Raw genomic sequence first — 24337 nt, forward strand, 5'->3', positions numbered from 1 at the left:
GAAGCGTCCTCTGATTGGTCGGTATCAGTCTGTATAAAGAAGCGTCCTCTGATTGGTCGGTATCAGTCTGTAAAGAAGCGTCCTCTGATTGGTCGGTATCAGTCTATAAAGAAGCGTCCTCTGATTGGTCGGTATCAGTCTGTAAAGAAGCGTCCTCTGATTGGTCGGTATCAGTCTGTATAAAGAAGCGTCCTCTGATTGGTCGGTATCAGTCTGTATAAAGAAGCGTCCTCTGATTGGTCGGTATCAGTCTGTATAAAGAAGTGTCCTCTGATTGGTCGGTATCAGTCTATAAAGAAGCGTCCTCTGATTGGTCGGTATCAGTCTGTATAAAGAAGCGTCCTCTGATTGGTCGGTATCAGTCTATAAAGAAGCGTCCTCTGATTGGTCGGTATCAGTCTGTATAAAGAAGCGTCCTCTGATTGGTCGGTATCAGTCTGTATAAAGAAGTGTCCTCTGATTGGTCGGTATCAGTCTGTAAAGAAGCGTCCTCTGATTGGTCGGTATCAGTCTGTATAAAGAAGCGTCCTCTGATTGGTCGGTATCAGTCTATAAAGAAGCGTCCTCTGATTGGTCGGTATCAGTCTATAAAGAAGCGTCCTCTGATTGGTCGGTATCAGTCTGTATAAAGAAGCGTCCTCTGATTGGTCGGTATCAGTCTATAAAGAAGCGTCCTCTGATTGGTCGGTATCAGTCTGTATAAAGAAGCGTCCTCTGATTGGTCGGTATCAGTCTATAAAGAAGCGTCCTCTGATTGGTCGGTATCAGTCTATAAAGAAGCGTCCTCTGATTGGTCGGTATCAGTCTATAAAGAAGCGTCCTCTGATTGGTCGGTATCAGTCTATAAAGAAGCGTCCTCTGATTGGTCGGTATCAGTCTATAAAGAAGCGTCCTCTGATTGGTCGGTATCAGTCTGTATAAAGAAGCGTCCTCTGATTGGTCGGTATCAGTCTGTATAAAGAAGCGTCCTCTGATTGGTCGGTATCAGTCTGTATAAAGAAGCGTCCTCTGATTGGTCGGTATCAGTCTATAAAGAAGCGTCCTCTGATTGGTCGGTATCAGTCTGTATAAAGAAGCGTCCTCTGATTGGTCGGTATCAGTCTGTATAAAGAAGCGTCCTCTGATTGGTCGGTATCAGTCTGTAAAGAAGCGTCCTCTGATTGGTCGGTATCAGTCTGTATAAAGAAGCGTCCTCTGATTGGTCGGTATCCTCTGGGTCTGAACAGTGAAGCCGATGTTGAAGAGCCTTAAAGCTGCTTCCTCTCTAGTGTCCAGCAGGGGGCGACTCCACTGAAACAGAAGTCTGATTGGATGGAAGTCAATGAGAAAATGAGGCGACTTCTCTCCTGATTTATCAGCTCAGTGAACAGTTTCTGCTCTCAGTCTCTAGTTTACAGTCTTCTTCAGCACAGCAGGATGTTCATTTAGTCAATGATGGTCCATTTAGAGGAAAATAGTTCTGGCTCCAAAAAAACAAGATGGCGGCGCCCATAAAGGCCACCTCTGTCACACAGTCTCCAGCTCTGAACTGAACACAGACATGAGACGGCCCAAACTGTGAGGGTCAGCCAGCTGACCTCTGACCTCTGACCTCTGACCTCTGACACTTCCTGTCGGCTGCACTCACTCACTCGCTCTGTCAGGAGGTCACAGGTTCACACTCCAGTGACGAATGAGAGTTTAAACTTTCTTCCACACAAAAAGAACCCGACGGTCCCGACATGAGAAGACGTCGCCTGCTTTTACTCCAGACTGTCACATCCTGTTCTCCTGTGAAACCTTCTCCTGGCTTCAGCTTCGTTAATGACGTTGATCTTTGGACGGTTCGTAGTAAAAGAGTCACTTTGGGCTCAGTGTGACGCCGTTTTTCACTATTTTCTCCTTTTTTTACAAACCAAACTGTGTCTTTGTGTCCGTTTGTCTCTTTGTGTCTGTCTTTGAGTCTATATTGTAGTTTTTCGTCTCTTCGTACTTGTTTTGTGTTTCTTTACAGTAGCTGTAGTGTCTCTCTGTGGTTTTTTGACTTTGACTCTCCAGCCAGAGATGTCGACCGATGCCGATACTCGTCAGAAGAAGGTTGTTCTTAGATGAGTGAACGGATGAATGCTGAATGGACCAATGGAGAAAAGAACGAAAAGAATCATCAGCTGCAGTCTGAGGATCAATAGTTCAGAACGAGCTCAGAGAGTAAAATCCTGCTTTTCCATCAGTGGTGAGGATCAATAATCTACTGATAACAGCAGACTTTTCCTTCACTACTTTTACTGTTCACACACGTACTTTTAGTATTTTTACTGTGGTGTTGGTTCATGTTTCTGCAGGAGGAAATGAGAAAACAGAGAAAAGTCTGTGGAGTTCCCTTTAGCACAAAAGATGTTAAAGATATTAAAGATGTTAAAGATATTAAAGATATTAAAGATGTTAAAGATGTTAAAGATATTAAAGATGTTAAAGATATTAAAGATGTTAAAGATGTTAAAGATATTAAAGATGTTAAAGATGTTAAAGATGTTAAAGATGTTAAAGATATTAAAGATGTTAAAGATGTTAAAGATGTTAAAGATGTTAAAGATATTAAAGATATTAAAGATGTTAAAGATGTTAAAGATATTAAAGATGTTAAAGATATTAAAGATGTTAAAGATATTAAAGATGTTAAAGATGTTAAAGATGTTAAAGATGTTAAAGATATTAAAGATGTTAAAGATATTAAAGATGTTAAAGATATTAAAGATGTTAAAGATATTAAAGATGTTAAAGATGTTAAAGATATTAAAGATGTTAAAGATTTTAAAGAGTTAGTTAGTTAGTTAGTTATCCACGGTGCATCTGAAGGGTTTTACTGAGTGTTTGTCTCCCTCTTGTGAACACTGAGGTGTGACAGATGTATAGAACAGAACAGAACAGAACAGAACAGAACAGAACAGAATAGAACAGAATAGAAGTTCAGCTGAATGTTTCCTTTGAGACAACAGACGTTTAAGGCAAATTGATGGAAACACTGAACACCAAACACTAAAGTAACTTCACTGAAGCTTCAGTATTCAGCCGTGAAGGACACTAAAGCCTCCCTGAGCTCCTCCTCCTCTCCTCCTCCTCTCCTCCTCTCCTCCTCCTCCTCCTCTCCTCCTCCTCCTCTGCAGACACTTTAAACAGGTTACTGAAGAGTCCTCTGAGGAGGCTCAGCTCACACTGACCTCCAGTCTCTAAAGTCCTGCTGAAGGAAACAGGAAACCATTTCTGCCAGGTTCAAATGACTAAACGTGTTCTGGATTCTCTGATTTTATCTACTGACGAAAGCACAACTTCTGGTTTTTAGAGTTTTTCACCTCTTTTACTGAACACTTGGTTTCTTCTGGTTCCACCGCAGCTTCTTTTCCTCTTCGTCAGCTCACTTTCTTCTGGGAAGCTTTTCAGAAACCTCAGGAATCTTCGACTGTGTGGAAAATCAAGACCACATGTGTGCACACACACACACACACACACACACACACACACACACACACTCACACACTGACACTTACACACACACACACACTCACACACACACACACACACACACACACACACTCACACACACACACTGACACACACACACACACTGACACTCACACACACACACACACAGTTATCCTGCTTTCTATATATTTATTATAAGTTCTTGTTCTGTGTCTAAGAGGAATCTGGACAATGTCAGACAGGACGGCTGCAGGTGTTTGTGTCCCTGCGGCCGCTCAGGTAGATTATTAGGGCTGAGGATTAGACCTGTGCCCTCAAAAATGGTTGTCTGTTGATGTTTCTTTAAGTATCAGAGGCATCATTTTGGTTCCTGTAGTGAAGGTCAGATGCAGAAAACCGTCCTCAGGACACTCTGCTGTCTCCTTTGTTAAACTGAGGAGGGATATTGATTGAGAATATCACCATAGATGCAAAACTTTAAATGAGTTATTTCCACATTTCTTCATTAAAAACTCTTGTTAATCAACACAACAGAAACTGTGACGTCTCAACAGGAGCTTTTGCTGTGGACATGACCTCTGGACTCCCGTGGGACCGTCCTGCACTTTGGACCTGTAAATTCACAGCGTTTGTCAGCAGACCGAACATGTGAAAAGTCCTCAGTAACATGAGGGGATGACTCTGAGGCTCCCAAAAACACCTTCACACCTTCACAGGAATGTGACACCATGTTTGTAGCGGCAGAATCATCCAGTCTGAAGGTTTCATAGTGAAAAACATCATCTCACAGACCCACCAAGTTCTCATTCTGCTGTCAAGTTAGCAATAATAAATATGTGACGTCCAGTTATACTTTCAAAATGAAGCTTTCTGAGAAACGTTACATGTGGTTAGGTTTAGGAAAACATTACGGTTTGGGTTAAAACAAGTACCTTAGTTACAGAAGTGGAGTGTTTCATCCATCCACCCCGACTTCCTCCTCACACACACTTTGTCGCTCCATGTTCATGTTTTGTTGCAGGTTGTGTCGCCCCCTGCTGGTCCTGCACATTCATGCACACGTGTACTTAACACGCTTAAGCAAAGCCGAACACACCGCTGACACGGTAATAGACCAACGGGTCTATGACACGCTTCGGTGTGAGACTAGGAAGCAGGAATAACCACACACAGATCTTTGGAGCAAACGGGCCGACAGAATGAGAAAGACGGGTTCTGTTTCATTGTCGTGTTTATTTCTTTTCGCACAAATGACAATATTTGATTTCTTAAAAAAAAGAAAAAAGAATCCTCAGAGCTCAGAGTATCGTCAGGGTATTTGAGTTTCCTCTCACATGATCACACTCACATGTTTCAACGTGAAAAGTATAAAAATCGTGTAAAATCAATTTGAAATCAAATATCTGCCTCCTCAAACAAACACCTGAATCCCTCCTAGGACCTGCTAAGAGTGTGTGTGTGTGTGCGTGTGTGTGTGTGTGTGTGTGTGCGTGTGCCTGTGTGTGTGTGTGTGCGTGTGTGTGTGTGTGTGCCTGTGTGTGTGCGTGTGTGTGTGTGTGTGTGTGTGCGTGTGTGTGTGTGTGCCTGTGTGTGTGCGTGTGTGTGTGTGTGTGTGTGCCTGTGTGTCTGTGTGTGTGTGTGTGTGTGTGTGTGTGCGTGTGTGTGTGTGTGTGCCTGTGTGTGTGTGTGCGTGTGTGTGTGTGTGTGTTATATCGTCAGGTCCTTGGGGTTGACCACCTTGCCGATGAAGAGCAGCGCCCCTGATGCTTCGTCCCGGATCAGGTAGAGGAAGGGGCGGTCCACTCGGTAGGACAGGTGACTTGCCGCCGAGGTGGAGCTCGGGTACTGGTTCCCCTCTGGCGCCGTCTCCATGGCGACCTTGTGGTTGACGCTGCTGAGCTTGGCGGGCTGAGACGACACCTTCTCCAGGTCCGTGTCCGCCAGCCAATCGGTGAGCCCTGCAGGGATGGAGGAGAGGGGAAGAGGAGGAGGAAGAGGACGAAGAGGAATGTAGGAAGAAGGTCAAATAATAACGCACATTTGTAGACAATCAATGGCATCATTTCCTGCCATAAAAACTATTATGGTAAATGAATGCTGCGTCATGTATAAACATGTTTGCAGATGATATTGTACTATTTTTTAAAGCTGTTTAATAAATGATTACTTCTTTCAGGTACTTTGTCAGGCAAAAGAAGAAGATGAATTTTAATTCAAGTCTTTCAATTTTTAAGATGTTTTTCTGTTTTACATTATTGTAAATTTACTATTTTAGGTGTTGGTTGTACAAAAAAAGACGTATGTAGCAGATTTAGCCTTTTTCTTCACATTTTTTTGACATTACACAGACCAGGATTAATCAATCAATTGGAAAATAATTGCAGGAGTAATTGATAACAAAGATAATTGTTAGTTGCAGCTCTATTTTCTTTCTGTATTTAGCAATCCTCCTCACTCAGGTAGTCTTAAGGACCAGTCTGGCATTATTGGCAACAAATCATGTTAGTCTGTCTGTGGCTTCCACCTCCAAGACCATTAGTTCCTACTGAAAATGTAAATCTTTATATAATTATATAGTTTCATGTTTAAAAGGTTCAGTCATTTCCTAAAACAGCTGCTCATTGTAGTTTTTATCAAGCAAACAGGAGGAAACACAACTGTGCATCTGATGGGGACTATTTCCAGCGGTGGATTAATCCACACTTTGGTGCTCTGATTGGTATTTAGGACTGTGTGTGAGGTGTGTGTGGGAATGTGTGACATTATTTGGAGTTAATAGGATGCACTCATTGTTTATTTATCCTTTAAAGGTGTAAAGTCTGAAGAGGAGTTTAAATCTAAATACCTGAAACACAACTGATGTGCTGACTCTAAAATCTACGGCAGGTTGCTGCAACATGCTGCAGATATTTAACAAACTTGAACAGATATGGACTCAAAGATGACATGTTTAACCGTCTGAAGGCTTCTGCTCGTCAGACTCACCCAGGTCGTCGAGCAGCGGCAGCAGGTCTGTGGAGTAGCTGAGCTTCAGGGTGGGCAGAGTGAGGCTCACACGGGCAGGAAGCAGCGTCATGGACAGGTCCTGGACGAACTCGGCGGTCAGACTCTCCTCCAGCAGCGTCATGTTGGTGGTCACGTCATCGGGCAGGAAGACGAACATGCTGACGTCATCCTGCATCTGGATCTGAGCGATCTGGAGGAGGGAGAGGTCTCAGACAGTGGAGTACTTTACAAACATCATAGTGTCACACGGAGACATTTTGGTACGTTTTACACATTTACCGACACAAAGGACTCACTAAAGGGAGCTCATCCCTTCAGGGGCTTTTTCTCTCCACCAATAGGAAGCAGAAGCTGGTACAGTAACGTCACTTCTGCTCAGGAACGCCTGAACTTCATTGAGTTTTCTTCTATTTTTTTTCTCCTCAGCTCTGGTTTGTGTTTTGTGCTGCCTGTTTACACACCGAACGTTTACCACAGGTTTTTAAAATGGCGGCTAGATCAACATACACTTTCATCACTCAACGTTGCTCTTGTGCTGGGAGACTCTACTGTGAAGTAGGAGCTACTAAGAGCTCCGATCGCTCCCAGTTCTTGGGGTGTTTGGTGGAGGTGGAGGCTCCTCCAACTGTTCCTAGAACTATGAAACATCTTCTCTGTTGCAGTTTAAAGGTGTTTCAGGGCAGGAAACACTCACCGTGCAGCTCAGATCTGAGTCTATACCCATCTTCACAGGGTAGTTATCCTGTTGCATCATGGGAGTGCGAACAGGTGTCCCACCATCCAGCTGGAAGTTCTCCATCACTCCGTTCTGACCAAACCGAGTCGCCCACTTCCCTGTTTGCAGACAGAAACACTGAATTCTTTTTCCTTTCAAATGTTCGACAGTGAGAAGAGGAACCTGACGAACCTTTAAAGTAGGCAGCGCTCACGGCGTTCACTCCCGGGCTTCGGGGGAGGGGCTTGGTCAGGAAGCGCTGCACCTTCCCACCGGTCTCCTGAGACACCCAGTCATTGATTTCCTTCATATCTTTGTTTCCTCCCAACAGGGCCTTGGGGCGAACTCCATACTGCTGCTCCACCAGTGGGAAGAACTCCTGCTTCGGACGAAGTCCTGAGAAGAGACAGTTTAGTCAGCTGAGCTCAGGACTGGACTCAAACACCATCAACAGCAAGTTAAGAGCAAAAGATTCTGATCTGTATTTATTTGGGCACCAGGAACAGACTCTTGGGATCTAAAGATTCTTATTTTGATGCTCGTGTAGTAATTAGTCTTTTGGTACTTAAAGGAATAAAGATCTGGAGTTCAGTGAGGACATCAGCTGATCAGACACATCTGACTCTCCAAATCCCACCACACATGACTTTGTTCCATCTAACACTGTCCTCACATGAAGAGAGACACTGTTTGGGCAGCATCCAATAAAGTTAGATGCTTTCTGACCGTGAAGGATTTGTGTAAAAACTGGATTTCCATTCAACCATAAATCAAGCAGGCTACTGTTTGTGTGTGTGAGACTCATTTTGGAGTATTAACACCCTTTACATGCAGCCTTAAAGTGCTTCTCAGATCCAGACCAGATGTGGTTTAAACTGATTACATTTACACCTGCTATTAAAATGAGTTTCCAGTGTCCACATCCGATCGCTCTGTCCAGGTCATACGTAACATTTTGGTGCTTTGTTGAAGAAGCGTCTTAGCTGCTGTTCTCTCCAGAGGACGATCTGGATGCAGGAATGTGGTCAGGACTGACGGGAGAGGGTAGTGATGGGGACATTTATGGATGAAGAGTGGCTGTCAGACCTTCGTACGCGCCGTCAAACCTGTGATTTTATTTGCAGAATTCATCCTCAGTGCGTGTTGGTGCATTTACACGTGTCAGTCTCACTAATACTGAATAATATTGTTATTGTGTTCCCACGGTGCCTGAACATGTTTCAGACTCACTGTTCTTCTGCTGCAGTAAAGTGAGTGAACCATGTTCTGAGTTACGATGTTCACAGTCGCCCGTGAACTCACGTCGTGACAGGTAGATGCGCGCCGCAGCGGTCAGGCCTTTCCCGGGCGTCCTGACCGAGGCCAGCAGGTCTTTCAGGGTGCTGTGGAGCTGGGGGTCCTGCAGGGTGTGGTACCTCAGAGCCCTGAACAGCTGCCTCTGAGCACGCTCAGACCCTCCTGGAAGACAGGATGGATGGTGGTGAGTTGAGACAGATTCAGGCATGTTTCCTTGTGAACGAAGGTTGTTTCCTGAGGAACACTCTGACATGTCAACATTACTGCCAATGTCTACCTTTGTTCTTCAAACCTTCTGCAGGTGTTCAAGCCTAACCTTCAGTGCTGTGTGTAGTTTTAGGTTGAGATTCTGACTTTTAGCTTGTGCACTAATCATTACGATGGCGGTAAACTTGGCGTCTGTCACTAAGCTCCCTCTGCACGGTGTGTCTGGATTGTCTCAGCTGAAACTGGTTCGTGTCATAACTGAAATGAGGAAAATGAGCAGGTATGGAGAAAGACACTGCTGGCTGAGGAGATAAATCCGCCAGACGAGCCCGTACACACCGTGGCGGTGAAAAGCAAAGCACCAGTTTGCATTTAGTTTGTGGTGTGTTTGTGTCTTCACCCATGGACAGCTGCGTCAGCGCCGCAGACACGCTGATGGGGGCCAGGAAGACGTTGGCCGTGGGTTCTCGGCTCGCCAGAGCGCGGAAAAGGTTGTAGCCGAAGTCCGAGGTGGCGGCGGCCATCTTAGTGGTCGGCGTGGTGAAGAGGTCCACGTGCTCCTCCTCTACACCCGTCTCCTCGCCGGCCGTCTCCACCTGCAGCAGATCAGCAAAGACAGTCGGCGTTTCAGCCCATACTTATTCTGGTTTGGGATTCAAGCTTCGTGTCTTAGTGTTCCTCCTCTGTGCGCCGTCAGTGTTTAATGAATGCAGACGAATTCTGAAAAAGCTAAATCGTCATCAAATGGTTCTGAGATCAGATGGCCACTAAAGCTGCAGATTAAAAGTCAGCATGTGGAAACAGGTGGGGGGGTTACCTGAGCCTGGCAGAAGCTCAGGACGACTCCAAACACCACCAGGAAAGTTGTCTGCTTCATCCTGGAAGACAAACACATGCAGGAGCTTAAGAATGAGACAGTGTGGAGTCAGAAAAGTTTCTACGTGACACTGGCTTCCTGTGCTCAGCTGATACATTACAGAATATAGAATATAGAATATCAGAGCCTCAAATTTGTCCTTCAAATGCATGAAGGACAAGCTGAACCTAATGTGACTGATGTAAACACAGGGAGAGAACAGAAGATCCATCCTCTGATGGCGCTCAGTCAAAGTGCAGGGAGACGCCACTAAATGACAACCAGCTGAGGCGTCGCCACTAAATCCAGACTGACGACGATCTTCTGTGCAGCCACAAACATCCACAGCTTCACTGGAGCCACGCTGGCTCAGAGGCTTCAGGCCAACAGGAGGAGGCTAAAGTTCAGACTGTTATCATCACTGTGGTGAAACTGCAGCTGCAAACAGTCCAGTTTAAACACACACACACACACACACACACACACACACACACACTCTCACACACACACACACACACACACTCTCTCTCACACACACACACACACACACTCACACACTCACACACTCACACACACACAATGTCTCTTTTGTTCTCCTGCAGACATCTGGACCTGGTTGTCGTGGCTTCACGAAAACAAAACAAAAGTCTATCATCTGAACCTCAGACCACACACACACACACACACACACACACACACACACACACACACACACACACACACACACACACACACACACACACTCTAAGCCTGATGGGAAACCCAGACGGTTTACTTCCACTGAGCTTTTCTTTCCATCACCTCCAAAAACTCGACCTCGAGTCATTTAAAGAAGAATTTAAAGGAGGAGAGCAGGAAGTGTGTGAGTGTGTGTGAGTGTGTGTGTGTGTGTGTGTGTGTGTGTGTGTGTGTGTGTGTGTGAGTGTGTGTGTGTGTGTGTGTGTGTGTGTGTGTGTGTGTGTGTGTGTGTGTGTGAGTGTGTGTGTGTGTGTGTGTGTGTCCCTCATCGGTTCAGAATCAGAGGCGTTAAAGGGACAACAGCAGGTGACACAAGTAGAAAAGAAATAAAGAGTCAAATGAGATGAAGACTAAGATAATGTTTCCTCCAGAGCAGGAAGGGGGGGGGCAGAGGAATGTGACACACTGAGTGATGATTGATCAGAAGATTGATCAGTTTGAGCTGACAGACACAGCTGTAATCAAATGACACAGTTTTAGAGGTTTGTGTTTGGAAGTCTGATTAATAACGTATGATTGGACAGATGAAGGTCCTTGAATGCACCACTACACACTGAGCTGACATGTCTCAGCAGAGATTCTCTAACAGCACAAGTTCCTCTGAGTGAAACCGTCCAGTCCTTCATATCTGCACTGATGTCAGGCCGAGTAAGAGGAGCAGCTGCAGGCTGCAGGCTCGTCCTGTGTGACCTGCAGGAACAGGACTGTTACATAAGGTGCTGCTGGAGGGCTTCCAGCTCACTGTGGTTCTTGGCAGAGCTGAGCTGGAGAAGCCGAACAGAAGTGGTGAAAGTTTGTTCTCTGACCGGAGACGTGTTGGACATCAGGACCGTCTGTAGAGCACAGAGGAAGAACATCTGCACACATGTGGACACGACGTCAAAGGACCTTCACTGTTTCTCCTCTCTGTGGCTCCATCAGCGAAAAGCAAAGCCGCAAAGCAGAGCCCCCACAGGTCCACTCACCCCCACAGGTCCACTCACAGGTCCACTCACCCCCACAGGTCCACTCACAGGTCCACTCACCCCCACAAGTCCACTCACCCCCACAGGTCCACTCACAGGTCCACTCACCCCCACAGGTCCACTCACAAGTCCACTCACCCCCACAGGTCCACTCACAAGTCCACTCACCCCCACAAGTCCACTCACCCCCACAGGTCCACTCACAAGTCCACTCACCCCCACAGGTCCACTCACAAGTCCACTCACCCCCACAGGTCCACTCACAAGTCCACTCACCCCCACAAGTCCACTCACCCCCACAGGTCCACTCACCCCCACAGGTCCACTCACAAGTCCACTCACCCCCACAGGTCCACTCACAAGTCCACTCACCCCCACAGGTCCACTCACCCCCACAGGTCCACTCACAAGTCCACTCACCCCCACAGGTCCACTCACCCCCACAGGTCCACTCACAGGTCCACTCACCCCCACAGGTCCACTCACAGGTCCACTCACCCCCACAAGTCCACTCACCCCCACAGGTCCACTCACAGGTCCACTCACCCCCACAGGTCCACTCACAAGTCCACTCACCCCCACAGGTCCACTCACAAGTCCACTCACCCCCACAAGTCCACTCACCCCCACAGGTCCACTCACAAGTCCACTCACCCCCACAGGTCCACTCACAAGTCCACTCACCCCCACAGGTCCACTCACAAGTCCACTCACCCCCACAAGTCCACTCACCCCCACAGGTCCACTCACCCCCACAGGTCCACTCACAAGTCCACTCACCCCCACAGGTCCACTCACAAGTCCACTCACCCCCACAGGTCCACTCACCCCCACAGGTCCACTCACAAGTCCACTCACCCCCACAGGTCCACTCACAAGTCCACTCACCCCCACAAGTCCACTCACCCCCACAGGTCCACTCACAAGTCCACTCACCCCCACAGGTCCACTCACAAGTCCACTCACCCCCACAAGTCCACTCACCCCCACAGGTCCACTCACAAGTCCACTCACCCCCACAGGTCCACTGACCTCTTCTGTGCTCCTCTGTGCTCCTCTCTGCTCCTCTCAGCTCCTCTCTGCTCCTCTCAGCTCCTCTCAGCTCCTCTCTCAGCTCCTCTCAGCTCCTCTCAGCTCCTCTGTCCACGTCGCTCCGTCTCCCTGCAGCAGATGAAGCTCCTCTTCGCTCCGCTGACGCCTCCTGCCTCTGCGCGTCCCCGCTGAGCGCCGGGAGCGCGCATGGCGGAGAGAGAGAGACGCTGCTGCATCAGGATGAAGAGCAGAAAGTGAAGTGAAGCTCGAGTCCACCGACCATCAGTTCCTCATTTATCATCTTCTGCTTTAATACATTTGAATGATAGTAATGTAAACTGACGCTGCTGGGGGGGGGCAACAGCTGGGAATGACCCCCCCCCCAAAATATTCCAAACCCACTTCGCTCTTTTTGTCATGACTGCACATTTCAGGTCACTTTCTCTTCTCATCATCAGGTCCAGAACCACGAGCAGCTGAAGCTCCATGTATTGTTTCTCTGGTTTTAATCAGTCTGGAATTTGTGGAGAAGCTTCATGTTTTCCAGATGAAGCCACTTTCAAACAAATCCAAAGTAAAAAAGAAACGTTCTTTCTCACAACAGCATCAACATCAACAGCAGCACCGTCTGTGTCAACACTTTATTTTCTGTGACTAAATATGAGATTAAAATCATCACATTGTTAAAACATCTGCAAAGAAAAGAAAAAACCTCACATCATGATGCATCACTGGTTTTGTTTTTGTATGAAACAGTTTAATTTTCTGTGTTTTAGTCCAAACAGGAAGTGCAGTGTTTGCTTTAATCAGCTGTAAAACCTGCCTGGAACCGTGCCGTCAGGCCTGGTGGTGTCATTAAGTGACTGAACGCTGCAGTTTAGCATTTTAGTCAATGTGGATAAACCATGAGAATATGAATCTGCTGTTTTCAGTACTTCACACTGCTGACACTCCTTCATATGAATCTGTATCTATATTGATCATTACTGTGTTTTGTCATGCTGAATTAAAAGGGAACACGAGACCAAGGCGTTCACCATCTGCTGCACGTCTGAATCTACTTTAAAGGGAAAAGTTCGACCATCTGGGAATTATGCTTCTTCGCTTTCTTGCAGAGAGTTAGACGAGGAGATCAATCGCTCATGTGTGTCATTGGTAGTTGCCTGGCAACGTCACATTGACAACAAGCCTCCAGGAAGTGACAGCGTCCGAACAATAAATGGTCCCACAGAAAAACCACAGCGTTGTTTTCCAACTTTTTTTTACATGAAACAAATCAGATGTGTTTTCTTAATTGTCTTGAGCTTTAAAGGTACTTTCCAATGTTTCTGCTATGCTAAGATGAGCTCATCAGTTACTGAAGCTAACTTCATATCTACCTGACAGACATGAGAAACCACAGACTGTGTAAAAGAAGTGGACGCCGTTTTGAAGCCTCCAGTTTGGCTTTCTGGGCGTCCCCTCCCCTTCCTGGTCTATCTTCCTCTAAATGGATCATCACTGACTACATGAACGTCCTGCTGTGCTGAAGAAGACTGTAAACTAGAGACTGAGAGCAGAAACTGTTCACTGAGCTGATAAATCAGGAGAGAAGTCTCCTCATTTCCTCATTGACTTCCATCCAATCAGACTTCTGTTTGGAGCCAGTGGAGTCGCCCCCTGCTGGACACTAGAGAGGATGCAGCTTTAAGGCTTCACTGTTCAGACCCAGAGGATTCGTCCACTCCTTTTATACAGACTGTGCATATAACTCTGCTCAACAAAGCTAACAAGCATATTTCTAAAAATGTTGACCTATTCCTTTAATGAGTTACATTTCGACCTTCGGACGGGGACGGAGTCGTCCCGTTTGGCGAAGGTTTCATCTCACTGTTACTTCTTCTTATCGCTGCTCTCAAGTCCATTTACGTGCTGCTCCGCCTCACCAGTGGGGGCGCTACAGGACTGCATGCTGTACGACCTGTTGCTGTGTCCGTTACTCATGTCTCTCTCCCTGACGTTCTCCGTCACAGGTTGGTCGCCCATGGTGCTGTTGCCGTACGGATCGTCATTGAGCATGAGGTCGTTGTCGGGGGCGGGGTTTGTGACGATGCCCATGAAGAGGGGGGCCAGGGAGGCGTCGTCGACGAGGGCGAAGAAGAAGGGGTGGTTAACAGAAAAGAGGGAAACGGAGCGCATTGAGGTCACGACAGTGGTGGCGGACGCCTCCACACCTTCCTCGCTGAGTTCTACAGTGCTGGCGTGGCGGACTCCGGTCACCTTCAGAGGGTGGTCAGAGATCCCAGAGAGGTTGGGACCTGAAAACAGAGAGCCGAGGCCTGATAGAGAGAACCAGAGAGAGAGGGGGGGGGTTACAGACTACAGGGACATGTGGAGAAAATGTATTTCCCTCCCTGCAGACACAGAAAGTCTCATTTACACATCAGCATCAGACCATCGTGTTCTAAAGTCAGCTCTTTAGTATGTGTTTGTTTACAGAAACATCCTGGGTATCATTCCTTCCTCTTTGTCTTGTCTTCTAACAAGGAAACATGGAAGTCTTAATCTCTGACCTGTGGATGTTCTGCAGTTTGTCGTCCCCAAAGTACGAACTGAACTGGGCAAGAAAGCATTTAGGTTCTCGGCGCCTAATGCTTGGAATAAATTACAATCTGAACTTCAACTTCAAGCCCTCGTTCCACTGAATGAGTGTAAAGCTCTGGTTAAACCGTCGCAGTCGACCTGGTCTGTGTGCGCGTGAGCAAGTCTTAATGTTGTTGATTTTACCTGTTGTTCGTTGTTTCTAATGTAACTATGCTGCTGCCCTCTTGGACAGGTCAATAAAACAGGAGAGTGAAAGGATGTTTGGAATCTGGGTAACCTATCTTACATCTGGTACTAGAGACAAAGGCAGCACTGATGCATGTTAACACACCAGCAGCGTAAACACTCTGTCATGTTTGCATTTCAGCCTTTCTCTTTGCAGTGCTGCTCCAGAGAAGAATCTATTTCATCACATTCACTTTCTGAATGTGTGGATTCAGTAAACGGACCACTGATGTCTAGGTAAAGTGTCCACCGTGCTCTAGGGTCGTCGACTATGTGGCGCCTTAATGACACTCATTTTCTCACCCAGGCTGGTCAGCGCTTCTTGGAGTTCCTGGCGGTACTGTAGCTTCACCTTGGGTAAGTTCACCTGCATTGCTTTCTCCTGAGGTAGACGTCTGTGAAGGTCGGAGATGTTCAGTTTGAGAAGCACCGACGACATGTTTCCTCTGCCCGGCAAAGGCATGACGATTAGGAAGCTGGTGTTTCCTTTAAAGGGAAAACTGGCCACCTGGATGGGAGAGAGGGACTCTTTTGTCTTTTCTTTACATAAGGACCAAGTGTCATCACTAGAGGAACAAGTGGTGATCGCTGAGGTTATAAAGTTATATAAAAGGATATCTTAAAGTGGAAGTAGGCCATTTCTCAAACCCCCTCCAGTGTTTCCAAGTGGTATAATTGTCACAAAGAGAACTGTATCGACATCTTCAAAGATTCAACCATCTGTCTGATCATCGGCTCTTTGATCATAACAGTAACTTTCACCGCTTCATTTTAGAAAGGACACCACAATAAAACTATCCAAACCCTGATCTCAGTGCTGTGGTGAAGTCATACTGAATGGTGGTTTGGTTGAGCCTTCGTTTTCCCACCAGAATCCAGACAGAATTTATCAGTAAAAATGTTCAAAATGATAAATAAGTTGTCTACTTGGTCAACAGACAGGCCAAGCATGAGCCTAACTTCTTCTAATGTTCAAAGAAAATAAATTCAGATTATCCTGATTTAACTCCCTCACAGGAGAGACTGAAGGGATCCAGGATGCCGAGATGCTTATTTTATAATGCAGCTTTTTTATGTTGGAAAAAAGCCAAACAATATCACAGTTTGGTGCATAAAAGACGGCACTCTTGGCTCCGCTTCACCTGTGAACACCCATGAACACCTGTGTTACCTGTGCTTCCAGTTCTGGATCGTCCAGCAGGCGGATGGGGTACTGTGCAGACTTCATCATGTCCACCGACACTGAGTTCTGGTTGTCCAGGTAAAATACTCCTTTAGAGGTCGCAAGGGGGTCAAACCGTGTCTGCCACTCACCTGACAAGCACAGAGAGGAGCAAGAAGGAATCATCAATAACTAAAGGAAAAGAACTACGTTAGCACTTCATGATGAGCTTTGGACCTTTTCACCTCTACTGTTGTAATGTTCATGGACAGGATACCAATGAGCTGCCCTGGTCTGAAGAGTGTCTGCTCTGGTGATATTAGGGTGACATGTCTACTGTTTGCTGATGATGGTGTCCTTATGGTTTGGACTTTTATCACCAACGTGCACTAAATCATTTTGCAGCCACTATGAAGATCGGTAGCCTAATGGCTGAGGTGCATGCCTTATGACCACAATGTTCAGTTGAATTACCAGTTGGGAACCTTTGTTGAATATTACACCTCTTTGTCTCCCAGTGCTTCCTGTATCTCCTTAAACTGTCACCGTCAAATAAAAACAAAATGCCCCGAAGGTTCCTAAGGTTGTGCATGAATGCTTCAAAATCCGTCATGTTTTTGTTGGCTGGTGTCCTGAAGATACCCGTCTGCAGCTAATAAACATGATTGTCATTAACTTCCACAGGAGTTAACGACAGCTCATGCACTTTGGTTTACAGCACCTGGCATGCTGGGATGGCGAGTGCAACTGGCAATTCAGTGGTAGCAACCAGACAGCTGAGATTTTCTGGAAATGTAGTGACCTGTCATACCTCTATTGAATTCTGGGCACTCACAAAGCACCTGATTTTCTATATGAATCACCACACTGATTGGTCTTTGGTGGAATGGTTCACCTTTGAAGTACACAGCATTCATGAGCATGAGCACCACGCCATGTGGAATACTTTCCAGGAAGTTCGAGATGTGACCATTGGTGGCATTTTCTACCCACTGGTTGACCTCCTCCACAGAAACCAGAGGGACGGGCTGCGATTGGTACCTGAAGAGGGAAGGGGAAACTTTTTTTACCTCCACAGCAAAAGTTGTACATGCAAATTTTAGACAGCAGAGCAGAATGAATCATTCAGTTGGTGTGGATGTAATCAAAACATCCATTATGACCGTTTGTACTTGCTGCAACTGTAAACTATCTTAAAAATATGTTCTCCATTGTCTCACAGTTTGGTGGATTCTGGTCACGCTGTTGCTCCACCAGTAAGAACCTGCCCACATGACCACCAGCCATCATCTGTGCCACCTCCTCCCCACAGATATTCACCTTTACCTCCCAGGTATATAGCCCTCATTTCACTTGCCGGAGTTCACGTGCAAACTCAACCAACTCATTCTAAACTCAAATATGTTCAAAACCTGCATGGGTATTTTGGTGCACAGTGTGTACAGGTGTACATGGCCTGAGCGGAGATGATACCTGGCCAGAGAGTCCTCAATAAAGGACAACTTCACTTCAAATCCTGGGGGATTAGAGAAGGGAGAGAAAATGCAAGAGAGGAATTAGACAAATCGTAGAAACTTCTTAAAAACCATCACCAGTTCAACACGCATCACCTCACCTGGTCTCAGGTACATCCGTGCTGCCACCTCCAATGATGTGTTTTTGAAATGAGGTAGAAGGCCTCCCAGGATGTGATGGTAACACGGCAGATTGTGGGCGTTCAGGCTCTTCAGCAGCAGCTTCTCCGTCTCGTTACGAGCACCTGAGAGAAAAAAACGTTTCTAAGGCATCTGGAGGAGCAGAACTTCTTCAAGGTGTAGCTTTATATGTGCAACCATTTCTAAAGGCAGAGCTGCTCTGAAGTTTTCCTGCTTAGGTAATACGACACCAAACGTTCTGGCAAATGAAAAGTAGCCTCTGAGCTGGCAGCACTAAATCTGACTTGTATTTAACAATATGACAATGTGATTAGCATAGTTGGAGACACTAGTCTCTGAGTTCTGATGTTTGTTTTTAGCCTTGCTAACACAACAGGGTTAGTTGTTGTGTGCTCATAGCATCTTCAGTCTTGTCAAATAACCAACAAACCTGAAACCAAAATCTGGATTTTTGGTCCCAGCCAAACTCGGACGGGGAAATAACATCATGATTGTTTGGATCAAAGGATGGAGAAGCCAGTTAAACACCCTGCTGTGCTGCACACTGACTGAACATTAGAAAAAACAAAACTAAACTCCGACTGACCCAAGGTAAGCTGAGCGAGGGCAAAGGCCAGGCTCAGAGGTGACAGGACAACGTTAGGCTGCTGTGGACCAATAGGAAGCTTTTCCAGCAGTTGTAAACCCACTCGCTCTATGGCGCCCCCTATCGCCTTGTGTTCCTCGGGGCTGAACCTTCGTCCGCAGCTGTGCACCTCCTCCTCCGTGTCCTCCTCTTCGTCTGCAGGGCTGGAGACATCGGGAGCTCCTGGACTGGGGTCCTCCTGAAGACAACAGCGACATGAAGCCAAATAAGCAGCAAATAAACATTTCAGTGCCTAAAAAGGTTTGTTTGCTGGACGGAGGTTCTTACAGTGAGTCCCAGACCGCAGAGACAAAGCAGGAAAAGAAGACGACACAGCTTCATTTCCAAACAACCAGCCTGAAAAACACAGAGAGACATCTTTAACTCCACTAACACCATTTTTAAACCGTCTTTAAGCCTTTTTTTGGTGCTATCACACCTCTGGTACCAACATTTGTGCCTGTTTATGCCACTGATGTCATCTATTGTTGAGCTGCTTGCGCTAATTCTGTTGGTCAAATCTGGTTGTTTTTGAAAAAAACTGAATTTGATTTGATTACATGACAGAGAGGAAGCCAGTTTTATTCTTATTTTCTCGATCTCTTATTTCATTTCAGCCACAGGATTAAATTACTATCTCTGATTACCATAACAGGGAGAAGAAGCACTCAGACAAATAAAAGTCCTGAACTTCTTACTAAGCTAAAGTTAAATTTCCCAGTGATACAAAGAGGATGAGAACATCCTAGAACGTGTTAGCATGGTATGTTAGCATGTGTTGGTGCTGCCAGAGGAAAACTCAGGGGGTCACCTCAGTTTGTTAGGATTCATCCTCATGGGACCAAGAGTGTCTTTGTCATCGTAATCCATCCGACGGTTGTCAAGATGTTTTAGTCTGGACCGAAGAGCTGTGCTGCTGTCGGCAGTGTTAAGTCTGTCTGTCAGTCTGCCTGTCTGTCTGTATGCCTGTCTGTCTGCTGTCTGTCTGGTTGCTGCAGAGTCACTTGAGGTTTCAGACATGGCCGCTGTGTTTACCAGCAGAGTAAAGGTTACTGTTTCAGAACCTTTTTTTGGCTGAGCTGCAGCTGCACTGATTACACAGAACACAGAACACCCTGAACTACATGAACTATCTGAATCTACAGGTGCTACTGTACGTCAGTAAAAGTGAAAGTCCTGCATTTAAAACCTTCCTTTCTAAAAGTGTGTGGCATCGTCAGCAAAATGTGCTGAAAGTGTCCGGTTCTATCTGTAGTAGATGTTTCTGGCAGTTAAATCCACAGCAGTGCATCATGGTCTATAAGATCATCGTCCTGTGAGAACTACGAGCCGCTAAAACGCCTAAAATCTAAACTGTTGACGAGCTCAGAAAAACAAACTGTGTGCAGCGGTGGAGGTCTCAGGACTCAGGTGGTGATCAAAGTAAAGCAACTTTACATTTTGTAAAAGTACAAAAGCACAAAATATTCTTAATGTACCAAAAGTAAAAGTACTCATTATGCAGATATGTTGTATATTTGGGGATGAAAATCATCATCTGCTGGGCAGCCTGTGAGGATCAATACAGTTTTCTCTTTCATTTTACATCATATTACATTTTGTGAAGTGCATTTTGTGTTTTCTGCCTCTGAAAAAGTAAAGTACGAGTACCTCAGAACTGTACTTAAGTACTTGACGTGAATTCACTTTGTCACACACACAATCTGTATCTGTGGATCCAAGCAGCTGCATCTTCTCTAGTGTAAAACAGCAAACGCTCTTCGTGGCTCGTTACAAACAACAGATTATTTCAGAAGCACTGAACGTGATCGGCACCAGATTTCTCTGCGGACACCGACTCAGAAAAGGCTTCAGTGAAATCGAAGATGGTCTGAACTCACCTGGCTTAATAATGATGTGGAGGCAGACAATGAGAAACCAAAGGGGTTAAAAGATGAGATGAATAAAATAAGAGTAAGGACACATATGGTCAACCTTCTTCAGGCTGGACAGCGTAGTGGCTGAACTCAACAACTGCCGCCCCCATGTTGGCCGGTTAATGATCAACCCTGGACTGATCATGGCAGACTGCTGTAAAACCTTCACAGTGAATCCATCTTGGGCGACTGGAGACGATCAAATTCATTCATTAACATCGATGAGCTGATTTATTTCCTGTCTACAGCCCAACTGGTGACTTCTAAATACTAATACTAGAATATTTGACTCATCAAACAGAATTTCTAAGATCATAATGACACATTCGTCTATTATTGCTATAATTGTGCCTCATAATCATGACGTCATCAAGCTCATTCCTATTTTCTTCTCTCAGCATTTAACTGAACACAAAGGCCTCCACACTTCAGTAATAACATCTCTTGAAATAAACTGCATTAAACTAAAGCAAATGAGGCTAAACTTTGGTGAACAACATGCTAATCTAAACTAAAACTAAACTAGAGTAAATTAGAATAAACTAAACCAGCATTAGCACCGACTCCAGAGGGCTGACAGTGAGTCAAACTGTCTTGTCCTTCAGCTTTGTGCCTCCATGGCGCTCTACACATACATTCAGAGTGGGCGTGTATTTGTCTTGTTCTGGCCGCCGAGTTCCAGCTGAACGCCCCCACAATGCAGCTCTGCAACAAACAGGGTCCCTCGTAACCCTAACCTTGAACCACAGACCCACAACCAGCCAGTGAATCTGTTTGTTTGAAAAGAAGTCAGCGTCCATATTCTGAGCTCCATGTTCACATTAACACGATGACACACATTCAACATGCTTGTCTAACTCGTCCTGGTATCTTTCTAATGTTTGCTGACACACGAGTCAGCTCTGGTTTGCTGTTTTGGCCGTGTTGCAAACCAAAGGCCGCGGTTCTCTGCCGGGAAAAGGTGGATTGTCCCCCTCTGAGTTGGGAGCGAGTTGCTGCCCCAAGTGGGGGAGTTTAAGTATCTCAGGGTCTTGAACAGACAGATTGGTGCGGTGTCAGCAGTAAGGTGGGCGCTGCACCGGTCTGTTGTGGTGAAGAAGGTTGATTTACCAGCCAATTTACGTTCCAGCCCTGTGTCTGGGCTCAGCCTTAGAGAGAGGCTGAGGAGCTCTCAGGCTGAGGAGCTCTCAGGGTGAGGAGCTCTAAGGGTGAGGAGCTCTCAGGGTGAGGAGCTCGGAGTAGAGTCGCTTCACATTGAAGGGAGCCAGTTGAGTCAGGCATCTGGTCAGGACGCCTCCTGGGTGCCTCCGTTTGGAGGTTTTCCAGGCCCGTCCCACCAGGAGGAGACCCCGGGGCAGACCCAGAACTAGCTGGAGGGATTACTCTCTCATCTGGCCTGGGAACGCCCCGGGATCCCCAGGAGGAGCTGGAAAGCTTTGGAGAAGGACGTCTGGAGAGTCCTGTTTCACCTGCTGCAACCTCGACCAGACCCTGGATAAGCAGAAGATAATGGATGGATGATGGATGATAAAGACTGAAAAAGTAATTGGGTAAAGTTTTAGACTGCAAGACGAAACATGGTTGGTGAGAACAATCAGCACCCCAACCAGGAGCCTGACGTGGAGGCCTGACATCAGCCAGGTGGATGACCTCTCCTGACGTCAGCCAGGTGGATGACCACTCCTGATGTCAGCCAGGTGGATGACCACTCCTGATGTCAGCCAGGTGGATGACCTCTCCTGATGTCAGCCAGGTGGATGACCTCTCCTGATGTCAGCCAGGTGGATGACCTCTCCTGATGTCAGCCAGGTGGATGACCTCTCCTGACGGTAGCCAAGTGGATGACCTCTCCTGACGTCAGCCAGGTGGATGACCTCTCCTGATGTCAGCCAGGTGGATGACCTCTCCTGACGTCAGCCAGGTGGATGACCTCTCCTGATGTCAGCCAGGTGGATGACCTCTCCTGATGGTATCCAGGTGGATGACCTCTCCTGACGTCAGCCAGGTGGATGACCTCTCCTGATGTCAGCCAGGTGGATGACCTCTCCTGATGGTATCCAGGTGGATGACCTCTCCTGACGTCAGCCAGGTGGATGACCTCTCCTGATGTCAGCCAGGTGGATGACCTCTCCTGATGGTATCCAGGTGGATGACCTCTCCTGACGTCAGCCAGGTGGATGACCTCTCCTGACGGTAGCCAAGTGGATGACCTCTCCTGATGGTATCCAGGTGGATGACCTCTCCTGATGTCAGCCAGGTGGATGACCTCTCCTGATGTCAGCCAGGTGGATGACCTCTCCTGATGGTATCCAGGTGGATGACCTCTCCTGATGTCAGCCAGGTGGATGACCTCTCCTGACGTCAGCCAGGTGGATGACCTCTCCTGATGGTATCCAGGTGGATGACCACTCCTGATGTCAGCCAGGTGGATGACCTCTCCTGATGGTATCCAGGTGGATGACCTCTCCTGATGTCAGCCAGGTGGATGACCTCTCCTGATGGTATCCAGGTGGATGGCCACTCCTGATGTCAGCCAGGTGGATGACCTCTCCTGATGGTATCCAGGTGGATGACCTCTCCTGACGTCAGCCAGGTGGATGACCTCTCCTGATGGTATCCAGGTGGATGGCCACTCCTGATGTCAGCCAGGTGGATGACCTCTCTTGACGTCAGCCAGGTGGATGACCTCTCCTGATGTCAGCCAGGTGGATGACCACTCCTGACGTCAGCCAGGTGGATGACCTCTCCTGATGTCAGCCAGGTGGATGACCTCTCCTGATGGTATCCAGGTGGATGACCACTCCTGATGTCAGCCAGGTGGATGACCTCTCCTGATGGTATCCAGGTGGATGACCTCTCCTGACGTCAGCCAGGTGGATGACCTCTCCTGACGTCAGCCAGGTGGATGACCTCTCCTGATGGTATCCAGGTGGATGACCACTCCTGATGTCAGCCAGGTGGATGACCTCTCCTGACGTCAGCCAGGTGGATGACCTCTCCTGATGGTATCCAGGTGGATGACCACTCCTGATGTCAGCCAGGTGGATGACCTCTCCTGATGGTATCCAGGTGGATGGCCACTCCTGATGTCAGCCAGGTGGATGACCTCTCTTGACGTCAGCCAGGTGGATGACCTCTCCTGATGGTATCCAGGTGGCTGGCCACTCCTGATGTCAGCCAGGTGGATGACCTCTCTTGACGTCAGCCAGGTGGATGACCTCTCCTGATGGTATCCAGGTGGATGACCACTCCTGATGTCAGCCAGGTGGATGACCTCTCCTGATGGTATCCAGGTGGATGACCACTCCTGATGTCAGCCAGGTGGATGACCTCTCCTGATGTCAGCCAGGTGGATGACCTCTCCTGATGGTATCCAGGTGGATGACCTCTCCTGATGGTATCCAGGTGGATGACCTCTCCTGATGGTAGCCAGGTGGATGACCACTCCTGATGTCAGCCAGGTGGATGACCTCTCCTGATGGTATCCAGGTGGATGACCTCTCCTGATGTCAGCCAGGTGGATGACCTCTCCTGATGGTATCCAGGTGGATGACCTCTCCTGATGGTAGCCAGGTGGATGACCACTCCTGATGTCAGCCAGGTGGATGACCTCTCCTGATGGTATCCAGGTGGATGACCTCTCCTGATGTCAGCCAGGTGGATGACCTCTCCTGATGGTATCCAGGTGGATGACCACTCCTGATGTCAGCCAGGTGGATGACTTCTCTTGATGTCAGCCAGGTGGATGACCACTCCTGATGGTATCCAGGTGGATGACTTCTCCTGATGGTATCCAGGTGGATGACCTCTCCTGACGTCAGCCAGGTGGATGACCTCTCCTGATGGTATCCAGGTGGATGACCACTCCTGATGTCAGCCAGGTGGATGACCTCTCCT

General features: G+C 47.2%; 3 protein-coding genes across 5 annotated transcripts; 1 reads left to right on the forward strand and 2 right to left on the reverse strand.

The window, feature by feature from the left end:
• Positions 1-4672: 4672 nt before the first annotated feature.
• Positions 4673-12404, reverse strand: serpinf1 (serpin peptidase inhibitor, clade F (alpha-2 antiplasmin, pigment epithelium derived factor), member 1). 3 transcript variants are annotated; one of them, XM_070844297.1, is made up of 8 exons: positions 12275-12404; positions 9501-9561; positions 9084-9279; positions 8483-8638; positions 7373-7576; positions 7160-7299; positions 6445-6655; positions 4673-5417 (listed from the first exon to the last, which is right to left on the reverse strand). In XM_070844297.1, the coding sequence occupies exons 2-8, from the start codon at positions 9558-9560 to the stop codon at positions 5167-5169; spliced, it is 1218 nt and encodes a 405-aa protein (XP_070700398.1). In that variant the 5' UTR covers position 9561; positions 12275-12404; the 3' UTR covers positions 4673-5166. The 3 variants fall into 3 exon arrangements, with proteins under 3 accessions (XP_070700398.1, XP_070700399.1, XP_070700401.1); XM_070844298.1 differs by having other exon boundaries at positions 12257-12380; XM_070844300.1 differs by having other exon boundaries at positions 9501-9551; positions 12275-12378.
• LOC139213429 (uncharacterized) lies at positions 11143-12537 on the forward strand. The gene is made up of 2 exons (XM_070844118.1): positions 11143-12264; positions 12367-12537. Exons 1-2 carry the CDS (start codon positions 11143-11145, stop codon positions 12535-12537), a joined length of 1293 nt encoding a protein of 430 aa, XP_070700219.1.
• Positions 12538-14071: 1534 nt separating this feature from the next.
• Positions 14072-18878, reverse strand: serpinf2a (serpin peptidase inhibitor, clade F (alpha-2 antiplasmin, pigment epithelium derived factor), member 2a). The gene is made up of 8 exons (XM_070843962.1): positions 18813-18878; positions 18486-18723; positions 17860-18003; positions 17718-17760; positions 17140-17285; positions 16254-16396; positions 15386-15590; positions 14072-14592 (listed from the first exon to the last, which is right to left on the reverse strand). Exons 1-8 carry the CDS (start codon positions 18864-18866, stop codon positions 14147-14149), a joined length of 1419 nt encoding a protein of 472 aa, XP_070700063.1. The 5' UTR covers positions 18867-18878; the 3' UTR covers positions 14072-14146.
• Positions 18879-24337: the final 5459 nt, after the last annotated feature.

This window comes from Pempheris klunzingeri, chromosome 14, assembly GCF_042242105.1.
Source record: "Pempheris klunzingeri isolate RE-2024b chromosome 14, fPemKlu1.hap1, whole genome shotgun sequence".
NCBI classification, from domain to species: domain Eukaryota; kingdom Metazoa; phylum Chordata; class Actinopteri; order Acropomatiformes; family Pempheridae; genus Pempheris; species Pempheris klunzingeri.